The sequence below is a fragment of the Podarcis vaucheri genome (assembly GCF_965113315.1).
Source record: "Podarcis vaucheri genome assembly, chromosome: 1".
Lineage (NCBI taxonomy): Eukaryota > Metazoa > Chordata > Lepidosauria > Squamata > Lacertidae > Podarcis > Podarcis vaucheri.
This window is the reverse complement of record NC_138759.1, coordinates 110,698,939-110,718,500: the sequence shown is the minus strand read 5'-3', so window position 1 is coordinate 110,718,500 and position 19,562 is coordinate 110,698,939. Positions and strand designations below refer to the sequence as shown.

The window sequence follows — 19,562 nt, the reverse complement described above, 5'->3', positions numbered from 1 at the left end:
TACAACGTTTATATGTGAAGATTCTGTTCGGAGAAAGCTTTGGATGAATGCAGAGAAGTTAGAAATGGGGACTGTAGACATTTGTATTCTCCTCTCCCGGTCTGACATGCATAAACAAAATAGTGTTCACGGAATGTTGCACAGGTCTCTCTTCTGTATTGCAAATACAGTGGTACCTTGGTTTACAAACTTAATCCATTCCAGAAGTCCGTTCTTAAACCGAAACCGTTCTTAAACCGAGGTGTGCTTTCCCTAATGAGGCCTCCCACTGCCGGTGCCCTTCCACCGTTCAGATTCCGTTCTTGGACCTAGGTAAAGTTTGCAAACTGGGACACTACTTCCGGTTTTGTAGAGTTTGTAAATCAAATCATTCTCAAACTAGACCGTTCTTAAACCGAGGTACCACTGGACTTATAACCCACTCTTCAGTCCAGAGACTTTCAGAACAGTTTTCATAAGAAGCTCTTTTACTTCATCAGATCCTTGATTCATCAAACTACTGGCAGTGGTTTTCCAGGATTTTTGACATTCCCAGTTCAATCAGGAACATTGCAGATGTAGAGCAGATGATCTGCCACTGATCTACAGCTTAAAATTTAAAGGCACAAAATGTTTTTGCATAGCCTTATTTGTAGCATTGACACAATGTTAATAAAATAGATTGAACTATTTTTTTAAAAAAAGTTGGAAAGGGTTTATGGTATAGCGCCCAATGTATAAAAAGTTCTCTGTCCAGCACCAAAAATCCCCATCAGTGTCAGCATCAGACAAGATTCCCATGAGGAAGCTTTCCACTACTAGGACACAATAGAAGACCCTTTCCCTGGTCAACTCTATCTCACTTCAGAAAATGAGAAAACTTGAGTAAGGTCTCCAGGGATGACCTTAAAACTCTAGAAGATAGAAAGGGAGGTGTAGAGGCAGACATAAACTAGCAATACTGAAATAAGAATTCCGAGAACCTAATTGTGATCAAGTGCTTGATAAAGGTGGGTCTATTTTGAGCTGAATCAAGTGTGATGCTTTGATCACTATAATCTAATGATGGATTTGGTGCACTTCAAAACACGCCTCACTCATGAAGGATAAATTTTATCCCGACAAGTTGAGCACACGACACAAAGATTTCAAAGTGATAAGAGGATTTTTCAGCACTAGAATAAGACCATAGTTCCTGAAATGGAATTACTTGGTATAGACATAGTTTGCTTTGAATGTCATTTTCCTTTGCTAATCCTAAAGATGGCAAAGAATGAGAAATTGATATTTAGTTATGTAGCAGAATATTTTTATTTCCAAAGTAAATAAATGTCTCTATTTTCTGGAAGAAAATTAGAAGTCAAAATTTGATTTAACTGGGACCGAGGACAACTTTATTAAGCATTGAAGAATATTAAAAGGGAGCTTAACTTGGCCTGGTAGTACAACCTCTATAGGCAAATTGGACATCATCATGAGTCTCTGTCTCATTCCTACAGAGGCAATCCCAGCCTGGCTTAACAGCATGGAGGGGAAGTGTGCATTTCTTATTACCCCAAACACTATTATTCCATACTAAATAGCCCAACCCTACTTTTCACCTCTTACTGACAAAAACCCAGGTTGAGGGAGCCTAACTAGTCACAAGAGGACTAGAGTTCTTTTGTAACATAGCCTACTGCAATATCTTGAGAGACTACAGGGGGTGGGTGTTGGGTCGCACCCATAAACACATTAAAATGTTATGGGTGCAAAAGGGCCCTAAACACTCCCCAAGAACTCCTGCGTGTGAGGGGGACCTTGGGCCATGAAACAACTTTAAGGTCTTTGGCCACGTCTGCTCTATATGTCACCAAAAGTACGCTTAAAAAAATAATCACTGAAATTAATGTAAATGTTAATACTTCATGCACAGTATCTTAGTAGTGCTTATAACCATCCTAGAAGGTGGCTGTGCTGTATTTGGGCACAGTGAATCAACAGAGTTAATTCAACAGTCAAGCTTCAATAGGCAACCTGGTGGTCTAGTGTTATTCCTACACTGTGTGTAGTGGAACTGCCTAGGCCAAAGATGTAGAACCTGCTGGACTATGCTGTTGTTGTTGTTGTTGTTGTTGTTGTTGTTGTTGTTGTTGTTGTTATTTACTTATACCCCACCCATCTGGTTGGGCCTCCCCAGCCACTCTGGGTGGCTCCCAACAGAATATTAAAAACATGACTACAACAAAGACTACAAAGAGAAGGGAGTTGGAATCCAACAGTATCTGGCGGGGCACAGCCTCCGTATCACCGGCCCCAATCCCATGGTCCCCTGCTGATGTTTTGAACTACAGCTCCAATCACCTATGATCATTGGGCATGCTGGCTGGGCTGAGGGCAGCCAAAGTCCAAAACACTCGGAGGGCATTACATTAGAGAAGGCTAGTCTAGACCACCTAGTGAGTTTGTTGCAAATACAAGATTTGACCTAGGGGTGTCCTAATTCACAGCTGACATGCTTATTGATTAAACTACAACTTTCCCCCTCACAAGCAAACCCGTGAGAGGGCCTATGAGGAACCGGTCCCAGCTTTTAGGAGATATCCAATGGGATATCTCTAAGTTTATGCTGCAGGGATAGATAGGAACTCTTTCCACGCGCTGAGTTTGTCTTCTTTTGGCTGAAGGGTCAGCCTTTTCATTCCACCCTCCTTTGTAGGGTAACACTATTTGTTCACCTTTTTTAACTTCTCCTTGTCAAAATTATCTTGGTGCTTTACTCTGTGAATGGCAGATCTCCTATAGTCATGCATGTTGCCTTGGTGGGGGGTGGGGGGAGGCCTAGAATAAATATGGCAGTGTTCATAGCTAGACCACACTTTTCAAATACACCCACAGCGGATGTCGATGGCTGTGCCAGCTTCTTAATGCGTTGGCACTGCCATTATGTAGTAATGACACAGTTAGCTGCTATTACTGAGCTATCACATTGTGCTGTTGCAGGAAGGAAGTTGAAAATTTAGCATAAATAGAATATGTTGTTTTCAACAAACATGGCCCGTGGAATACTTCTCTCTCTCCCACTCCCCCTTATTGCAAGGCTAAGATTATTGAGTTCTAAATTCAGCAACACATAAAATATATAAAGGTTTATTCAAACTTTTAACATGGTACTTAGTGGAAACTAGTAGGCTGATTTCTCCCACTAGAACCTTAAATGTTTTCGGTTGTTAAACATCATGTATTATGCATGCTTTCTGGAAATAAAAAGAGGTGGTGGTGATGATGGGGGAGAATATATGCAAACTTTGCATCATTATTGACTTTCTCCATTAATATTACACATCCCGCCTAAGTAGATTTGAAGGGCAGAGGGAACACCTGCGGTCACTATTTATAGTGTTGCATAATGTTCAGCATTATAGGGTTAATAATGGATAAAGCTCTGTAACTGACGACAGTAGAATGTTTTAGAGCCGAATTAGAAAGTGGTGCACTGTAATTTGAATTCTATAAGGTTGCCATATTTCAAAAAGTGAAACGTTATTAAGCTTTCTTTTTTGGGGGGTGAGGGGGCAAAATTGTTGAGCTTTAGTTTTAGGAAATTTGCCAAAAAATCAACACTTTCGACATGGGTAGTGAAATATACTTGGAGTCGAGAGTGGATTTCTTGCTTTTTATGCAGCTCATAGTGGTGAGGAGGAATGGATGTTCCCCCACAATACCTGCTTTATATACATTATTTACACAATGGGCTGCACGTGATTGGCTAATTCTGGGATTCTCCTGTAGGCCAATCAGGTTGTGGATTCACTTCCACCTAGAGCTGGATTGGGTGGCTCCTGCGGACCAATCAGACTGCTGCATTCTGAATCCTATTGTTCTAGGACCAATCAGACTGCTGCATTTTGGATCCTATTCAACTCAGTACATAACAGGTAGCCATATGCCTGAGTTTCCCAGGACATTTTTCATGATTTTTGGATTCCGCCTGGACACTATTTTTGACATCTGGGGAATTCTGGATGTATAGCAATCCTAAATCCTATGTAAATCATTAGATAGACTGACAGAAAAAACAGAGGAGGGATGCTGGGCTCTATTTATTTCCCAGGGGGCAGACTCATTGACCAGTTGGGCCTACCCCCTGGGGAATGCCTGGACCCAGGTCCACCTACCATAGACCAAGCTGCAGGCAGGCCTGCAGTCCTTCCCAGCTGGCTGCCAGATCTAGGACCAGGCCTATGGCGAGGCCACAATGCCATCTTTAAGGTAGGCAGATTTACGCCCTGGTCAGCTTGAACTGCCCAAGAACTGCCCAGCTGGATCTGATCTAACACTGAGTTCCTAACACTGGTCAGACAGTGGTGTGAGCATTCATATAACATCCCCCCATTGAATCCAATGAAGCTTAAGAGTGCTTCAGCACCTTTGATGGGGAGGGCTGTTGTTCAGTGATAGGGCACAATCTTTGCTTGGGAAAAAAGCCCACTTTCAGCCCTTGGCACTTGCAGGTTGAACTGGGAAAGACACACATCTGAAACCCTCGAGAGCTTGGTGCTTGTCGGTATAGAGACACCTGCATGAAGTAGATAATGCAGCTTCCCATGTGCTTAGCATGGATACAACCAGGAGCTTATAATCTGCATTGAGGGATCTTTGGGGAAAGCAGCTGAAAAGTCTTGAAGGAGTGGGGGACAGTAGCTCATACACCTCTGGCTTGCAGGTTTATAATACAATGGTACCTTGGTTCTTGAATGGCTTAGTTGACGAACAAATTGGCAGCCGAACACCGAAAAGTGTTCTGGTTTTCGAACATTTTTCAGAAGCCAAATGTCCAATGTAGTTTCAACTTGCGTGCAGGAAGCTCCTGCAGCCAATCGGAAGCTGCGCCATGGTTTTTGAACAGTTTCGGGAGTTGAATGGACTTCCGGAGCAGATTCAGTTCAAGAACCAAGGCTCCACTGTATGTTATTGAAAATGAGAATGGTTTGCTCTTGTTATGTGTAGACACAGATGTTAATAACTGAGAAGACTTAAAGAACTCCACAGTGGTTTATCCTGCTTAGTTTTAAATCGCTAAATTAGGTTAGCTTTTTTTATACTCTTTTCGTATGGATCTATTTTCTGTATTTATAATTGACATTATGATTATTCAACATTGTTCTTAAAATATATACAGTTCTCTTTATTGTTGTTTGTTTGGCATGCTGAGCACCACTTGGAGCACCATTGTGGGAAAGTAGCATATGATTATGATTTCGATGTGCCCAATGCGCCTTTGGGTGTGCATTGCTCAGCAATCAGCATCCTCTCCTCCAATGTCACATGGCAAACCATTAAAAAAGAAGAAGAAGGGAGATTCAAAAGCTGTTTGTGTACAGTGGGGAAACAGCTGTCTGAAGATGCAAATGTCATACACTATTCTATGGTCTGAATGCATGTGATCAGTCAACTTTGCTGGCAATCTGTAGTCTCTAGTTACTTCCTGGATAGGAGGCCTCCTAGGAATTTTATGCAAGCTGCCCTGAGCTATACTGAAAAAAACATTAAATAATAAATGGCATTGCAATCCTGCGCATGTCTGTTTAGAACTAAGACACACGGTGTTCAGTGGACCCTTAATACACCCCTAGGGGTTGCCTGAAGTAGCTCATCTTATCCCAACTTGCGTTTCCCAATTTCTGTGAAGAAATCCTCATAGTGGGAAATTCCTTTATTTATTTATTTCTAAATCTATATACAGTGGAGCCTCGGTTTTTGAGCATCTCAGAAGCTGAACAATTTGGAACCCAAACGCTGAAAACCCGGAAGAGAATGCTTCCATTCTCGAACATGCCTCGGAAGTCAAACAGCTTCTGAGGCGCGTTTCTCCATTTTTCTCAATGGAATTTGCTGATCCCCCATTGCGCCTCAGTTGTCAAACGTTTTGAAAGCCGAAACAGTCCTCTGTATTAAAAGTACAAATATTCACTGCTGCAGTCACCTTGGTGGTTTTCCACAGCTTGTTGTGGAATTTGAGAAACCTATTGCTGTTCTTAAATTGCATTATTATTATTATTATTATTATTATTATTATTATTATTATTATTTTGCTCCTGCAGACAACAACCCTGATTGGCCTTCTGAAGACAGCTAGACTTCTCCGTTTGGTGAGGGTCGCACGGAAACTGGATAGATATTCTGAATATGGTGCTGCTGTTCTGATGTTACTTATGTGCATATTTGCCCTCATTGCTCACTGGCTGGCTTGCATCTGGTACGCCATTGGGAACGTCGAAAGGGATTACCTGGCTCGTAAAATCGGCTGGTTGGATTCCCTGGGACAGCAACTGGGAAAGCATTATAACCGGAGTGATAGCAGCTCTGGACCATCTATCAAGGACAAATACGTCACAGCACTTTATTTCACCTTCAGCAGCCTGACCAGCGTCGGATTTGGAAATGTGTCTCCAAACACCAACTCAGAGAAAATCTTTTCCATCTGCGTCATGTTGATTGGCTGTAAGTTCTGCGTTTTTCACTCTCCCCTATCTCCACCCCCTTTACTGGTGAATAGTGAATACTACGGCATTTCCATATCTTAAATGTGTGTGAGAGAAAAGAATTTGGGTAAAGGAAAGAAGGAAAGCCCACTGTATGCAAAGGTCAAGGTAAGGCCTCCTCAGCTCATAGATAAGATTCCCATAGGGAAAGCCTTCTAGCTTGCTTTTCATCTAGTCCCCCTCCCACCCACCCCCCAAAAAACCTGAGCTTATCTGTGTTTAACCCTGCAGCCTGTCTTCAATGTCAGGGCACAGGAGCAAAATGTGTCAAGTTATAATAGATACAGAAATACCCCTGAATGCAGAATGCATGTCCCTAAGTACTAAACAACCTGAAAATGGCTGGAAATTGGGGTGAATGGATGTGAATTCCGGTTTATATTCAGTACTGATAACTTTCATTTTTAGAAATTAAGCACTGCCAAATACCCCTTTATAGTGTCTCTATGGGCTGGGTCACGTTTAGAATCTATCTTGTAAAGGAGTAGGACCACTTGCAGGCTTTGCAACCCTAAGCATGATCGATGTAAGGCTCCCTGGACTCAGCTGAGTTCTCTCCTTACTAAAGTGTTAGGCAAACTGTGGCCCTCTGGATGTTGCCGGAGTACAACTCCCATCATCCCTGACCATTGGTCATTCTGGTTGGGGTTACGAGCAGGGCTTTTTTTTTCACCCGAAACTCACTGTAACTCAGTTCTGACACTTTGCCATTCTAAGAGAACAGGGAAGGTGTTCCTTCTGAGTTCCGGCACCTCTTTTTCTAGAAAAATAGCAGTGGTTATGGGAATTAGAGACTAATAACATCCACAGGAGGCACAGATCCCTTATCCCTGCATAGTATGTGTGTTATCCCTCTTTATTTTTCTCTGGAGTATCCCTTGTAAAACCAACTATTTGGAATATCCCGTATGTCTTCTGTCAATCCTTTCAGCAACCCAGCTTAAAAATAATCTACCCCAATCAGCTTTGCTCTTTTAGGTGCTACTTTTAGATGCAATTTTATCTGAAAGCCTCCCCGCCCCTGCCCCCCCCAAACCACTTTAATTAAGGTTGATATCTACTCCTCTGCATTTTCTTCCCTGCTCATTGAGGAGTGTCCTGTACATGTTTGTGCCTGTGGTATATAGGAATGAGGCCTATTCTATTGACAACTTACACTAACCATTTCTCATAAGGTGTATGATGGAGCTCTTTTCATGCATTCATCATGTTCATAGGGCTCCCTAATAGTGGTGCCTGTCGATGCTCAAATGAACATTATTAGCTTGGTGGCAGAGCATGCCACCGGCAAAACTTACATGTTCTCATTGTGCACAAAAGAATATCGGAAACAAACTTCGGTCTTCAAAAAAAGTCATGTCATTTCCTTATCAGTGGGAGCTGTTGGAGGTGGCGGGGGTGGGAGGGAGCAGTTTCCATGCACCCATGTTCAGCCCACGTCTTCAGCGCCTGCATGGGCTGGGTGATGGGAGCACCTTCTCCAACCTTCCGATCACAGGAACGCAGGAACAGCAACACGGCATTCCTGAGGAATAGGTCCTGGTGCCGTGGACTCACATTTGCTCACGTGAGCACCTCAAATGCAGCAGAGTAACGGAAGCAAAGCCGTGGAGGTTTTGCTGCATACCTAATTTATTTCTTCTAATTAAACAAATAAAAGAACATAGCAAACATGTACGAGAGAAACAGCTCTCTCATACTGCCATCTTGTCTCTAGACAGATCAAAGAAAAAACCTCAAAGTACTAGGGACGGAAGTCTGGAAGAGTAGCTTCCACCCCCTCCTTTCTCTCAGACGGAAAGTAAAACAAACATGAGCTGGTGATCCTTGCAATGGGAGGGATGAAAATGCTGACAGGCAGAAGATCATTAAGTGTCTAAAAGCCATGCCATCCTATGGAAACACATTAAGGAGCAGGCTAGATAGGTTTTGTAGGGAGCAAGTTCCATAACATTGAGGCTGGGCAACCCCCAGGAAGTCCTTATTCTTCGTAACCTTCGAAGGTCACAGGACTCTTAAATTGAGACTCCTCTGACGATCTTAAAACATTTCAGGGTGTATACAAGAAGGTTGTCCTTACCTGCTCTGGAGGATAGGACTCAAACCAATGGCTTCCAGGAGATTTTGACTAAACATACGGAAAAACTTTCTGACAACAGTGGAACTGTCTCCCTCAGGAGGTTGTGGATTCTCCTTGCTTGGAGGGCAGAGTTTGGATGGCCATCTATCATGGATGCTTTAGCTGAGATTCCTGCATTGCAGGGGGTTGGACTAGATGCCCCCAAAGGTCCCTTCCTACTCTATGATTCTACCTTAAGATACCCAGCTCCCTCTGCACAAAATCATTCTTTTAATTGAAAAGCCTTAGCAAAAATCTCAGTCCAGCAGAACTAGGACCCACAGGGATTTTAAGATGATATCAAAATCGTTTAACCAACTGCTGATGGTGTCCATGTCACTAGGGCATGTGGGGTGGAACCTTTAATTTAAATATATATAAAATATATCCCAAACATGCTTCTCCGTTATATATCCATGCAGAAAGTAACCACCTTATGGCCCTTTCAAAGGGTTGAGCTTGAGACTGCAAACATTGTTTTAGAAGTTTCATTTTCAAAAATGCTGTTTTTGACAGGGGAAGTGTTTTTGCTTGCGTTTCATTCATTTCAAGAATACTTGAAGAATGTGTTGGAAGTTTGGAAGCCTGCAGTCCAAGTGTTAAAGAGGACACACCATTACGGTGCTATGTCTGATGTACTCTATTTCCTCTCTGTATTCCCTCTGCTCTAGTCATCATACTTTTGCTACAGGGAATATTCTAGAAAGATATGAGCCGGGTAAAGTAGGTCAGGCTTGGTTCTCTTGACACTGGTGAGGGAAGGCAGCCTGTGGCACATAGCTGATATCACTTTATTTCTCTTCAGCTCCAACCGTGGCACACATTCAAGGAAATGTGAAAATGTGTGAATTGCTTATGGAGAGCCTTAACTACTTTTCTTTCCATTCTTCCTTGACTTAGAGAAGCTTCTAGTGGCTTTTGTGGCGGCTTAATCCATGAAGGTCTATTGGGCGGGGTCCACTCTGAAAGTAGAGTGTGTGATTTGACAGGGCAATTGTCAATTAAAATCCTCATAACAATAAAAAATGGCAAAGGAAATCTATCACTGCAATCCCCTCAGGGCCTAGGCTGGATCTAGACACATCAAAGGGAAGCCTTTTAGTTAAACACACTGTAAATTTAAACAGAGAAAACAGGTAGAGAAAAACAGGGCTCCACAGCGCCGTCTGGTGGCACAATGATATATCACATATACAACGCATTAAAATCACTTTTTCTTTACCTATCTAGCTGAGTCCTAAGTCTTTAGTGCCTAAGTCTTTAGCGCCTAAAGCCTCAGCGCCTAGGGCTTGCCGATCGAAAGGTCGGCAGTTCGAATCCCCGCGGCGGGGTGCGCTCCCGCTGCTCGGTCCCAGCGCCTGCCCACCTAGCAGTTCGAAAGCACCCCCGGGGGCAAGTAGATAAATAGGTACCGCTTACCAGCGGGAAGGTAAACGGCGTTCCGTGTGCGGCTCTGGCTCGCCAGAGCAGCGTTGTCACGCTGGCCACGTGACCCGGAAGTGTCCCCGGACAGCGCTGGCCCCCGGCCAATAGATGTGAGATGGGCGCACAAACCCCAGAGTCTGTCAAGACTGGCCCGTTCGGGCAGGGGTACCTTTACCTTTAAGTCTTTTAGAGCTCCTGAACTTTTTGTAAAAATTAGGCTGGAACTGCTCCAGATTGCGGTGAACTGGAACACATAAAACATGCGCTAGATTCCTTTAACATCACAGGGATCTCTTCTAAGTGGGCATTTGCTTCATGCCCAATGGAATCATGTTTTCTTCCCACATGAAACCCCCTTCAGGCTTCCTCTTGAAGGCTGTCAAGGTGAGAGAAATGTGAGGCAAATAACAAGAGGCTGCACAAACAGGTGTGCAGAAATAATGAAAAACACATTGATACACCTATATATCGAAGTCCTATTGTGCTATAAGCAACAATGTTTATTTTTTAAAAAACTCTATTAGTTCCATTTTATATGATCATACTACCAGGGGTGGAATTCAAACCCGAGAAGAAGGAGTGAGGCACCCAACTCTTTACATCAAACTGTGTCTCCTCAGATACCATAACTCCAGATTAAGCATGCAGTCTGATGAAAACCAAACAAACGTATAATCACAATAATAATAATAATCTGAAGTGTTCTGGAGTCTGCTGCAGATAAGTGTGTGTGATATTAGATTTAGATACATAGCTGAGTCATACCCAGACCCACTGAAATAAGTAGATTTAACTAAGTCAAGTCTGTTGATTGTAATGGGTCTAAATCAGTACAGTATGACTAAAGTGTGATATCACCAATAACATTTTGATTCAATCAGATTTTTAAAATAAACTCTGTTAGTTTTGTAAATATTTCTATTGTGTCTCTTAAACAATAACAAGTTAAATGCTAAATACTTAGGGTTGCCATATTTCAAACAGTGAAAATCCGGACAGAAAAGTTGTTGAGCTTTCTTCTGGCAAAGTTGTTGAGATTGCCCAAAGTTGTTGGGAAATCGGCAAAAACAGCAATGCCTACATAGGCTTTCATACATCCAGATTTTCCCAGATATTTTGCTGGTTTCTGCCTGGACACTGCTGCCAACTGCAGTATTCCAAATATGTCTGGTAAATTCCAGACATATGGCAACTCTTAAATACTGAGACCCCCCACAATAAGGTCTAGGTAGGCTGGGCCCACCCTTTAAAATAACTGATAGGCCAGAACTGCCCTTCCCTTCCCTTCAATTCCAGCTCTCCACCCTATATATAATTAAGAATAAAACAGGTTTCTGTATGCTAATTCCATTTACCTATCATGTTTTAAAGGAAATCCTCTTTATTAGTGTAAAGGCTTTGTGCACATGGAATTCCTCTCATTAATTTTGCTTAATTCCTTACTGCAAACTGGATGGTCACATGAATTATCTCTGATTATTTCAAGGAACACCTTCTTCCGTGAGAACTTCCAACTACTGTTTAGGCTTTACAACTGAATCTAACGCATGTTGAGCAGTGGCGTAGCATGGGTTGTCAGCAAGGCAAGTAATTTGTGCCCCCTAACCCATGGATTTGCGCCCCCTAACCCTAACCCCCAGATGTTGCGCCCGGTGCGGCCGGGGCCCCCCTGCACCCCCCACGCTACGCCACTGATGTTGAGACTAAATTACAGGCTTCAAAGGAGCAGGCCCTTTACTGTTGCAGAACCACAACTCCCTTCCTCAGGAAACTGGGATGGCTCTCTTTGTAAAGTCAAGTCAAAAAGCTTTATCTTTCCCTTCTGCCCTCAGCAGTGACGATTGCTTATCTTAGCAGTTCTCGCAGTAAACAAAAGTGCCATGTGTATGCATGTGGGAATGGTGAAAGGAGTTTGTTTTTTACAGAGAGGAGAGAATAAATAATTTTTCCATTGATTTTCTCGGCTTTCATTCTTGGAGATAATGCTAGGTCTGTCAAATCCACTGCACGAATAAATGACAGATTTGATCGACTGAGCAGACGTCTCTCAAGAACTGGTGTGGATAAATGGAAATGATTAGAAGTGGAAACGGATGAGACGAAGCTGCACTTTAGAGAGGCCTAATTAATGAATGTCGGTGCTGAGAAATGAATTGTGTCACAGAGGAAGGGCATGTAAGACAACATGACCCAGGAAGTGGAGCTGGAGGGGAACCGGAGTTTCAAGCTGAGCTGTTTCTGAAGGCAGCGTCTGAGGGCGTCCTCTTGCACCCAGCTCAGTACTCATTGCTACCCATTAACAGTAGAATTCTACATGTGTCTACTTGGGAGTAAAGTCCTGGTGAGTTCAATGGAATTTATTCCCAGGTAAACGTGTAAGATTGGGCCCTAAGGTTGTTCAGTCCCCTAAATTCAACATAGCTCAGTCGTTAGAGAATGAGACTCTTAATCTCCGGATTATGGGTTGGACAAAAATTCCTGTTTTGCAGGGGGCTGGACTAGATGACCCTGGGGGTTCCTTCCAGCTCTGCAATTCATTGATTCTAAGTTAGGGTTGCTATATTTCAAACAGTGAGAATTTGTTGAGCATGGGGGATTTTTTCCCAAAGTTATTGAGCTTTTTTGGCAATTTTTTTTGGGGGGGGAATTGAAGTTTTTGAGCTATTTTAAAGGAAAACTGCCCAAAATGACACTGCTGACATAGGCTGACATGCGTCCGGATTTCCCCGTACATTTTTTCCGATTTCCACCCGGACACTGCTTCTGACTGCAGTGTTCTGGATATGTCCAGGAAATTCCGGACAGATGGCAACCCTCTCAGGTCCTGAGACGGAGAGAGTGAACCATAAAGGTTGAGGATGTTGGTGGCTCTGTTGTCATTTTAGGAGCCACTGGTCTTTTCCCCCCCTTTCTTTTGTAAGAGCTTCTTTTAAAAAATTAAAAAGCATTCGTTTTAGGAATCAGTAATCAAGGTAGAACATTAAAATTCTCATTGAAGTTCTGTGGCTTCAGTACATTAAAGGGAGCTTCTTCACAGTAGCCAATCCTCCCCACTCCCACCTTGAAAATAAAAGAACTCTCTGTTCCCTTTGTGTCTAGAAATAAAAGAAATATTAGAATAAAAATGACAATTATAAAATAGTAATACGGCATCTGTTTCTTGTTGGCTTTTTTTTTTTAATTAAAAGAAAGTACATTGCATTAGCATAAACAATTTTAACCAGAAATTAAATCTGCTAAATTGTATTTGGGACGGATGGTATAAAGGACGCCATAAAATCCCTGTTAGGTCTAAATCAGCCTGACATATAAACCAATCAAACTGAAATAAGTGGAGTCTAGCCAGCAAGTGGTACTGAAGCGAGTCAAATGCTAAGGTTTGCAGCACCAGAAAGTTAAGGTCACTTCATACACCTGACGTAATGCGGCAAAATTTTGTGCTGCTGGGTTTTAAATTGCCACCATTTTACACAAGTTAAAAACTTCTCCTGGCTCAGGGAGAAATAGTGAGGGAAGAGTCACCTGTTTAATTTCTGCCAGTCAAGCTGCTGTTAAGGGCAAAGGAAGCAAAGTTAGTAAGTAAAAGGTGGTACCCTCCTGTAAGCAACATGGCAGTGTTATATCATGGCAGCAATCTGGAAAGACATAACTCACATTACCAGAAGACACTTGTGTTTAAGGCTGTCAATTTAAAACCAATAATGCTTGGCAGTTTGTGAGTTACAGTTTCCAAAATAATAATAAAAATAAATCTGCATTGTCCATTTCAGGATGAAATTGTTATTTAATTTTTTTTTTAAAGCTTCTTCAAACCGTGTGCCACATTCAGTAGACCAGTCATATATCCAAAGTGATTGTAAATATGCCTATAATATAGAATCATAGAGTTGTAGAGCTGGAGGAAACCAACGCCTTTCAGTGTAGGAATCTCAGCTACTTCATTCTTCTTCTTCTTCTTTTCTTCTTTGGCGATCACTCGTAGCCAAGTAAGATTGTCTTCCATAAACACGGTTTTAACAATGAGTCTGTAAGTGACTGTGGAGGCCAATTCTGGATCACACGTCCTTCATACATGACAGACAACCATCCAAACTCTGCTTAAAAACCTCCAAGGAAGGAGAGTCCGCCACCTCTCGTGGGAATCTGTTCCACTTTGAACAAAATTACAAAATACAACATTTGGAGATAACAGCTCTTAATTCCTTGTCTGCGTATCAGAGATGTTGATACAGCCATTCTTGGGGGGGGCACTAGGGGGCGCATTGGAAGATGGCCGACAATACCATCTCTCCGACCCACACGGGGTAATTAAGAGGCTGTTATGGGAGTAGGCAGCCTCCCTTGTTGCCCCAAGGAAATGGGGAACACTGCCCTTGCCTGCTGTGCCCATAAATCACCCCCTAATTTGAAAGAAGGGGGTGAGGGCCCTAGGCAGAATGCCCCCGTGTGTACCCCAGCTCTCCTGGATGCTGTCTCTGATCGCACACTAGTTGCAGCAATTTGGAATAATTAATTACAAAAGAAGCAAATGCACATATTTCAAGTGAAGAAGGGGAGTGAAGTCTGCTAATTTAAGTGACCTCTGCGAAAGAAGACGACGGGCTGGAGGAAACAGGAATATTTTACGATGAAGATACACCAAAGGTGGGGTATGTTGACAACGGGGCTGAATGGAGGGGGGACCTGTTTAACTTTCCTTCTATGTGATTTACAAGAACCCCTCCTCATTAGAACCGTCGGTTGAACTGACCCAAGCAGGATGATTAAGGTCTGTGTGGAGATAAACTTTAACCAAAAGTATGCTTTATGGAGATCGAGAAGCAATAAGAGCTTCTGGAGGTGTTGCTGAATATGATTAGAAATGACCAGCAGGTTAAAGGTGTACAGGTCGGAGCTAAACATTACAAGTTAAAGGCATTTGCAGATGACTTAGTACTGACTTTACAAGAGCCAAACACTAGTACCAAAAGGGTTTTGGAGATAATTCAACAATTTGGCCAGGTAGCCGGATTTAAATTGAACAAACAAAAAACTAAAGTCTTAGAAAAAAACTTAACAGTCATGGAGAAGGAGAGATTTCAAGAAGAGACAGGTTTGACAGTGGTTAAGAAGGTCAAATACCTAGGGGTTCAGCTGACATCTAAAAATTTAAATCTGTATAAAGACAACTATGAAAAATGTTGGTCAGAAATTAAAAAAGATCTAGAAATATGGACAAATTTGAAACTGTCAATGTTAGGCCAAATTGCAGTTATTAAAATGAATGTATTGCCTAGAATGTTATTTTTGTTTCAGACTTTGCAGATTTTGGACAAGATGGACTGTTTCAAGAGGTGGCAGAAAGATATTGCGAAGTTTGTCTGGCAGGGCAAAAAGCCCAGAATAAAATTTAAAGTACTTACAGATGCAAAAGAAAGAGGGGGATTTGCCCTGCCGGACTTAAAACTGTATTATGAAGCAGCAGCGTTCTGCTGGTTGAAAGAATGGATGCTCCTCGAGAACACAGACATTTTGGATCTGGAAGGTTTTAATAATGAATTTGGTTGGCATGCATACTTATGGTATGATAAAATCAAGGTGCAAAGGGCCTTTAAAAACCATATTATCAGGAAAGCTTTGTATAATGTTTGGATAAGATATAAAGATCTGTTGGAAAACAAAACCCCTAGATGGCTGTCACCCTTGGAGGCTAAGGCAGTGAAAAAGCTCAATATGGAGGCCAGATGGCCAAAGTATTGGGAAATTTTGGAACAAGATGGAGATAAATTGAAATTACAGAGTCATGAGAAACTGAAACCGATAGTACGAGATTGGCTCCATTATTATCAAATAATGGAGATTTACAAACAAGACAGGAAAATTGGCTTCCAGGTGGAAAAATCAAAATTAGAGACCGAACTGTTAGAACCCAATACTAAGAATTTGTCAAGAATGTATAATTTGCTGCTGAAATGGAATACACAAGATGAAACAGTTAAATCAGCTATGATTAAGTGGGCACAGGACGTTGGTCATAACATTATGTCTGCTGACTGGGAATGGTTGTGGAACACCGGTATTAAATTTACGGTATGTAATGCCTTAAAGGAAAATATTATGAAAATGGTTTATAGGTGGTACATGACCCCAGTCAAGCTAGCAAAAATTTACCATTTGCCTGATAACAAGTGTTGGAAATGTAAAGAAACTGAAGGCACTTTCTATCATCTTTGGTGGACATGCCCGAAGATTAAGGCTTTCTGGGAAATGATATATAATGAAATGAAAAAGGTACTTAAATGTACTTTTCCTAAGAAACCAGAGGCCTTTCTCTTGGGCATTGTCGGCCAATTGGTGTCAAAGAAAGATAGAATTTTCTTTATGTATGCTACAACAGCAGCGAGAATACTTATCGCAAAGTATTGGAAGACACAAGATCTACCCACCCTGGAAGAATGGCAGATCAAAGTGATGGACTACATGACATTGGCTGAGATGACTGGCAGAATCCGTGATCGGGGAAAAGAGACGGCGGAAGAAGAATGGAAGAAATTTAAAATATATCTTAAGGACTATTATAAACTTGATGAATGCTAGAATGTCGAGGTTTTCAAAAAGAAAGGGTTACAGTAATATAAGATTAGACTAAAGAAAAGATTAACATGACAGAGGTTGGAAAGAAATATTTGGAAGTTGTTAAAAAACTATGAACATTGGGATGCAGAAAGGGGAGGTATGGGGAAGTCCGAGAAAAGAAGTTTATGAAAAATTGTTATGAAACTATACGTGTTTGTATGTCTTTTTATGTGTGTGTTTGTTTAAAAAACTTTGTAAAACTAATAAAAAAATTATTAAAAAAAAAAGCAATAAGAGCTTTTGGAATGGCGCAGCAATTAATTCGGAGTCGCCATCTTGCCAAAGGATTTATAGCCGGGAGGAAGAACGGACTTGTTTTCAGACTGCATTCCTGGTGAATCTCCTCAGAAGTTTTGAGAAAGGAGGCAGATTGGTGAAGATTAATGACGCTAAGACTGTTTTGATGTATGGAAGTGATGTTATATGGAAAACGTCTGGATATGGCTACTGGATAAATAAATAAAAATCCACGCAGGATTACAAACTGTTCTAACCAGCTTGCGGAGGCTATCAGAGGTCACAAAGAGAAAGGAAAAATATATGAAAATAACAAGAGATGTGGACAAATAATAAGAAAGGACTGGATAGTACTGTGAATATCATAAGGTTAGATTTGTGGACATTAAAACAGCAGTAAGAAGCAAGAAGTTGATTGGATCCCTTCAGAACTTGAAATATGGGTACCCCCAACAAAAATTTAAAATTCGGCTCTGTAATTTGGAATTTATGTAATTTGGTTTGATTTGATGTGATTGGTCGGTTAATAAAAAATTATTCTTAAAATAATAATAAAAAAAGATACAGCCATTCTGTTCTATTGACTTGTTTCCCCTAAAACTCTCCATTCCATTCCCTGCTCTTTAACTCTCCATAACCACTTCAACAAGTAGCACAACTGATTCTAAGTGAGCCTCCAGATGAGAGTTTATTGTGAAATCAGAGCATTTGATGCACACAAGTGTTTTATAGCATCAACCATATGACATGGTTACCATCAAAATACCAGCTGGTATTTATTTATTTTTTTAATTACATTTAATCTGGATTTCCTTTTTCCACAGAAAATCCAACGAGTAAAAACAACCCATTGTACATCTGCAGTCATGGCTACCGTTGAAGTTCATTAGCATATATTTTATTTTATTTATTATTCATTTATTAGATCAAAAGATCTCACAGCGGTTCACAAGATATGGGCACTTTGTCGTGAGTGGGGTGACATTTTGGAATATAGCCTTCAACACAGTGTGGCCTTTTAGAGGTTGATGGAATCCAACTCCTATTATCCCTCACCATTGGCCATACAGGCTGAGGCAGTTGGGATTCCAACAACGCCTAGAGGCAGGCCCATGCAGAGGCAGAGGGGGCAGCCGGGTATACTTGCCCCAAGCCTCGGAGGGCTAAGCCAGCCAGAGAACCGCCTGCTTTTTCCTTCCAGTTTATAAATTTATTCTAACAAGACTCCTGCCCCCGGCCTCAGACAACAAAGCTCAAGAAGTTATAAAATCTAATTTGGGCTTACTGTTAATTTTTTGAAGTTATAACAACCAGTATGGTGATATTATCTAACTGTTTGTTTGTTTGTTTGTTTGATCCCAGCATTGATGTATGCAAGCATTTTTGGAAATGTATCCGCAATAATCCAAAGACTGTATTCAGGGACTGCACGGTATCACATGCAGATGTTGCGTGTAAAAGAGTTTATACGCTTTCATCAAATTCCCAACCCACTGAGGCAGCGGCTTGAGGAATATTTTCAGCATGCATGGACATACACAAATGGCATTGACATGAACATGGTATGTAAATCTGCTTTTGATTGCTAAAAAATGTACATTGATAATTATGGTACAGGGAGAGGAATGTGTCTCTTGACTCTTGATGGCCTTAGGGGCCTGTACTGAATACATATTTATTTATTTTTGTTTTTTGGCCCAAGGATACTTTCTGGTTTCACATTCATGCCATTATACATTTCTGTATAATGCAGTGTCATGTTAAAAGCCATTAATTATTCAATTCAATGTGGTACAGATTCATAGAGCAACCATTTCCACCCTTTTTGGGCAAGTGTAATGGTTTGACAGCATGTGGATTTGGCTGTGGAAGCTAGTCTGTAGCATTTCTAATGTAGTTTTACAGAAAACTTGCTTTAGATCCCTCATACTTTGGATTATATGAGCAACAATACACACACACACACACACACACACACTGACCTGTGAAATGAAGCAGTTGCACATAAAATACAAACTGCGACTTCATTGCTGAAAGAGAAGTAGCATAGTGTTATATAACTACATAAGAGCCAAAAGCATTTTAAGTGGATGTTGAAGAGGACAGTTTCTGTGTCAAGTTGCTCTGACAGATGGGATGCTTAGAGTTCAAAGGACTCTTGGTTTGCAATTGCATGTTTCTATCCCTGTTGTTGTTGTTGTTTTACTGAAAAGCAGATTCAAAGACAGCAAACAAAAACCTAAGCGCTATGCAATGAAATCATTTTCTTTGCTGCTGTTCATTTGATCAAAATCACACACATACATACACCAGTTGCTTTGCAACCCATGAAGGGAAAGGCAATATTTTTCCAGACAAGGAGAAAAAGCAGCTGGGGCGTGTGTGTGTGTGTGTGCATGTGCAATTTTGAGAGGACAAACTGGAGCAAGAAAAGGGCACAAATTGGATGGGCTTGTGTTAAAATGTGAACTAAATGAGTTTCTCCCCCATCTGTTCAAATGAAAACATTTCAGACATGCTGGTTAGGCTTCTGGGATCTATGGTTTGAACAGACACTGAGGTGGGACATGTTGGCAATGACAGCGCTACAAAACTATCATCATTTGTGCACAGCCTACATGCCTGCCCACAGTTTCATCCAGGGAAATGCAGCCTCTTTGAAG

At 41.5% G+C, this 19,562-nt stretch overlaps 1 protein-coding gene across 12 annotated transcripts in view; it reads left to right on the top strand.

Moving 5' to 3' along the window:
• The window catches only part of KCNH7 (potassium voltage-gated channel subfamily H member 7), a 262,143-nt gene that overhangs the window by 209,101 nt on the left and 33,480 nt on the right, over positions 1 to 19,562 (top strand). For all 12 annotated transcript variants that reach the window (XM_082197448.1, XM_082197446.1, XM_082197447.1 and 9 more), the window contains 2 exons: positions 6,063 to 6,462; positions 18,262 to 18,461. In XM_082197448.1, coding sequence (XP_082053574.1) covers positions 6,063 to 6,462; positions 18,262 to 18,461 — 600 coding nt within the window. The remainder of the gene's footprint in view (positions 1 to 6,062; positions 6,463 to 18,261; positions 18,462 to 19,562) is intronic.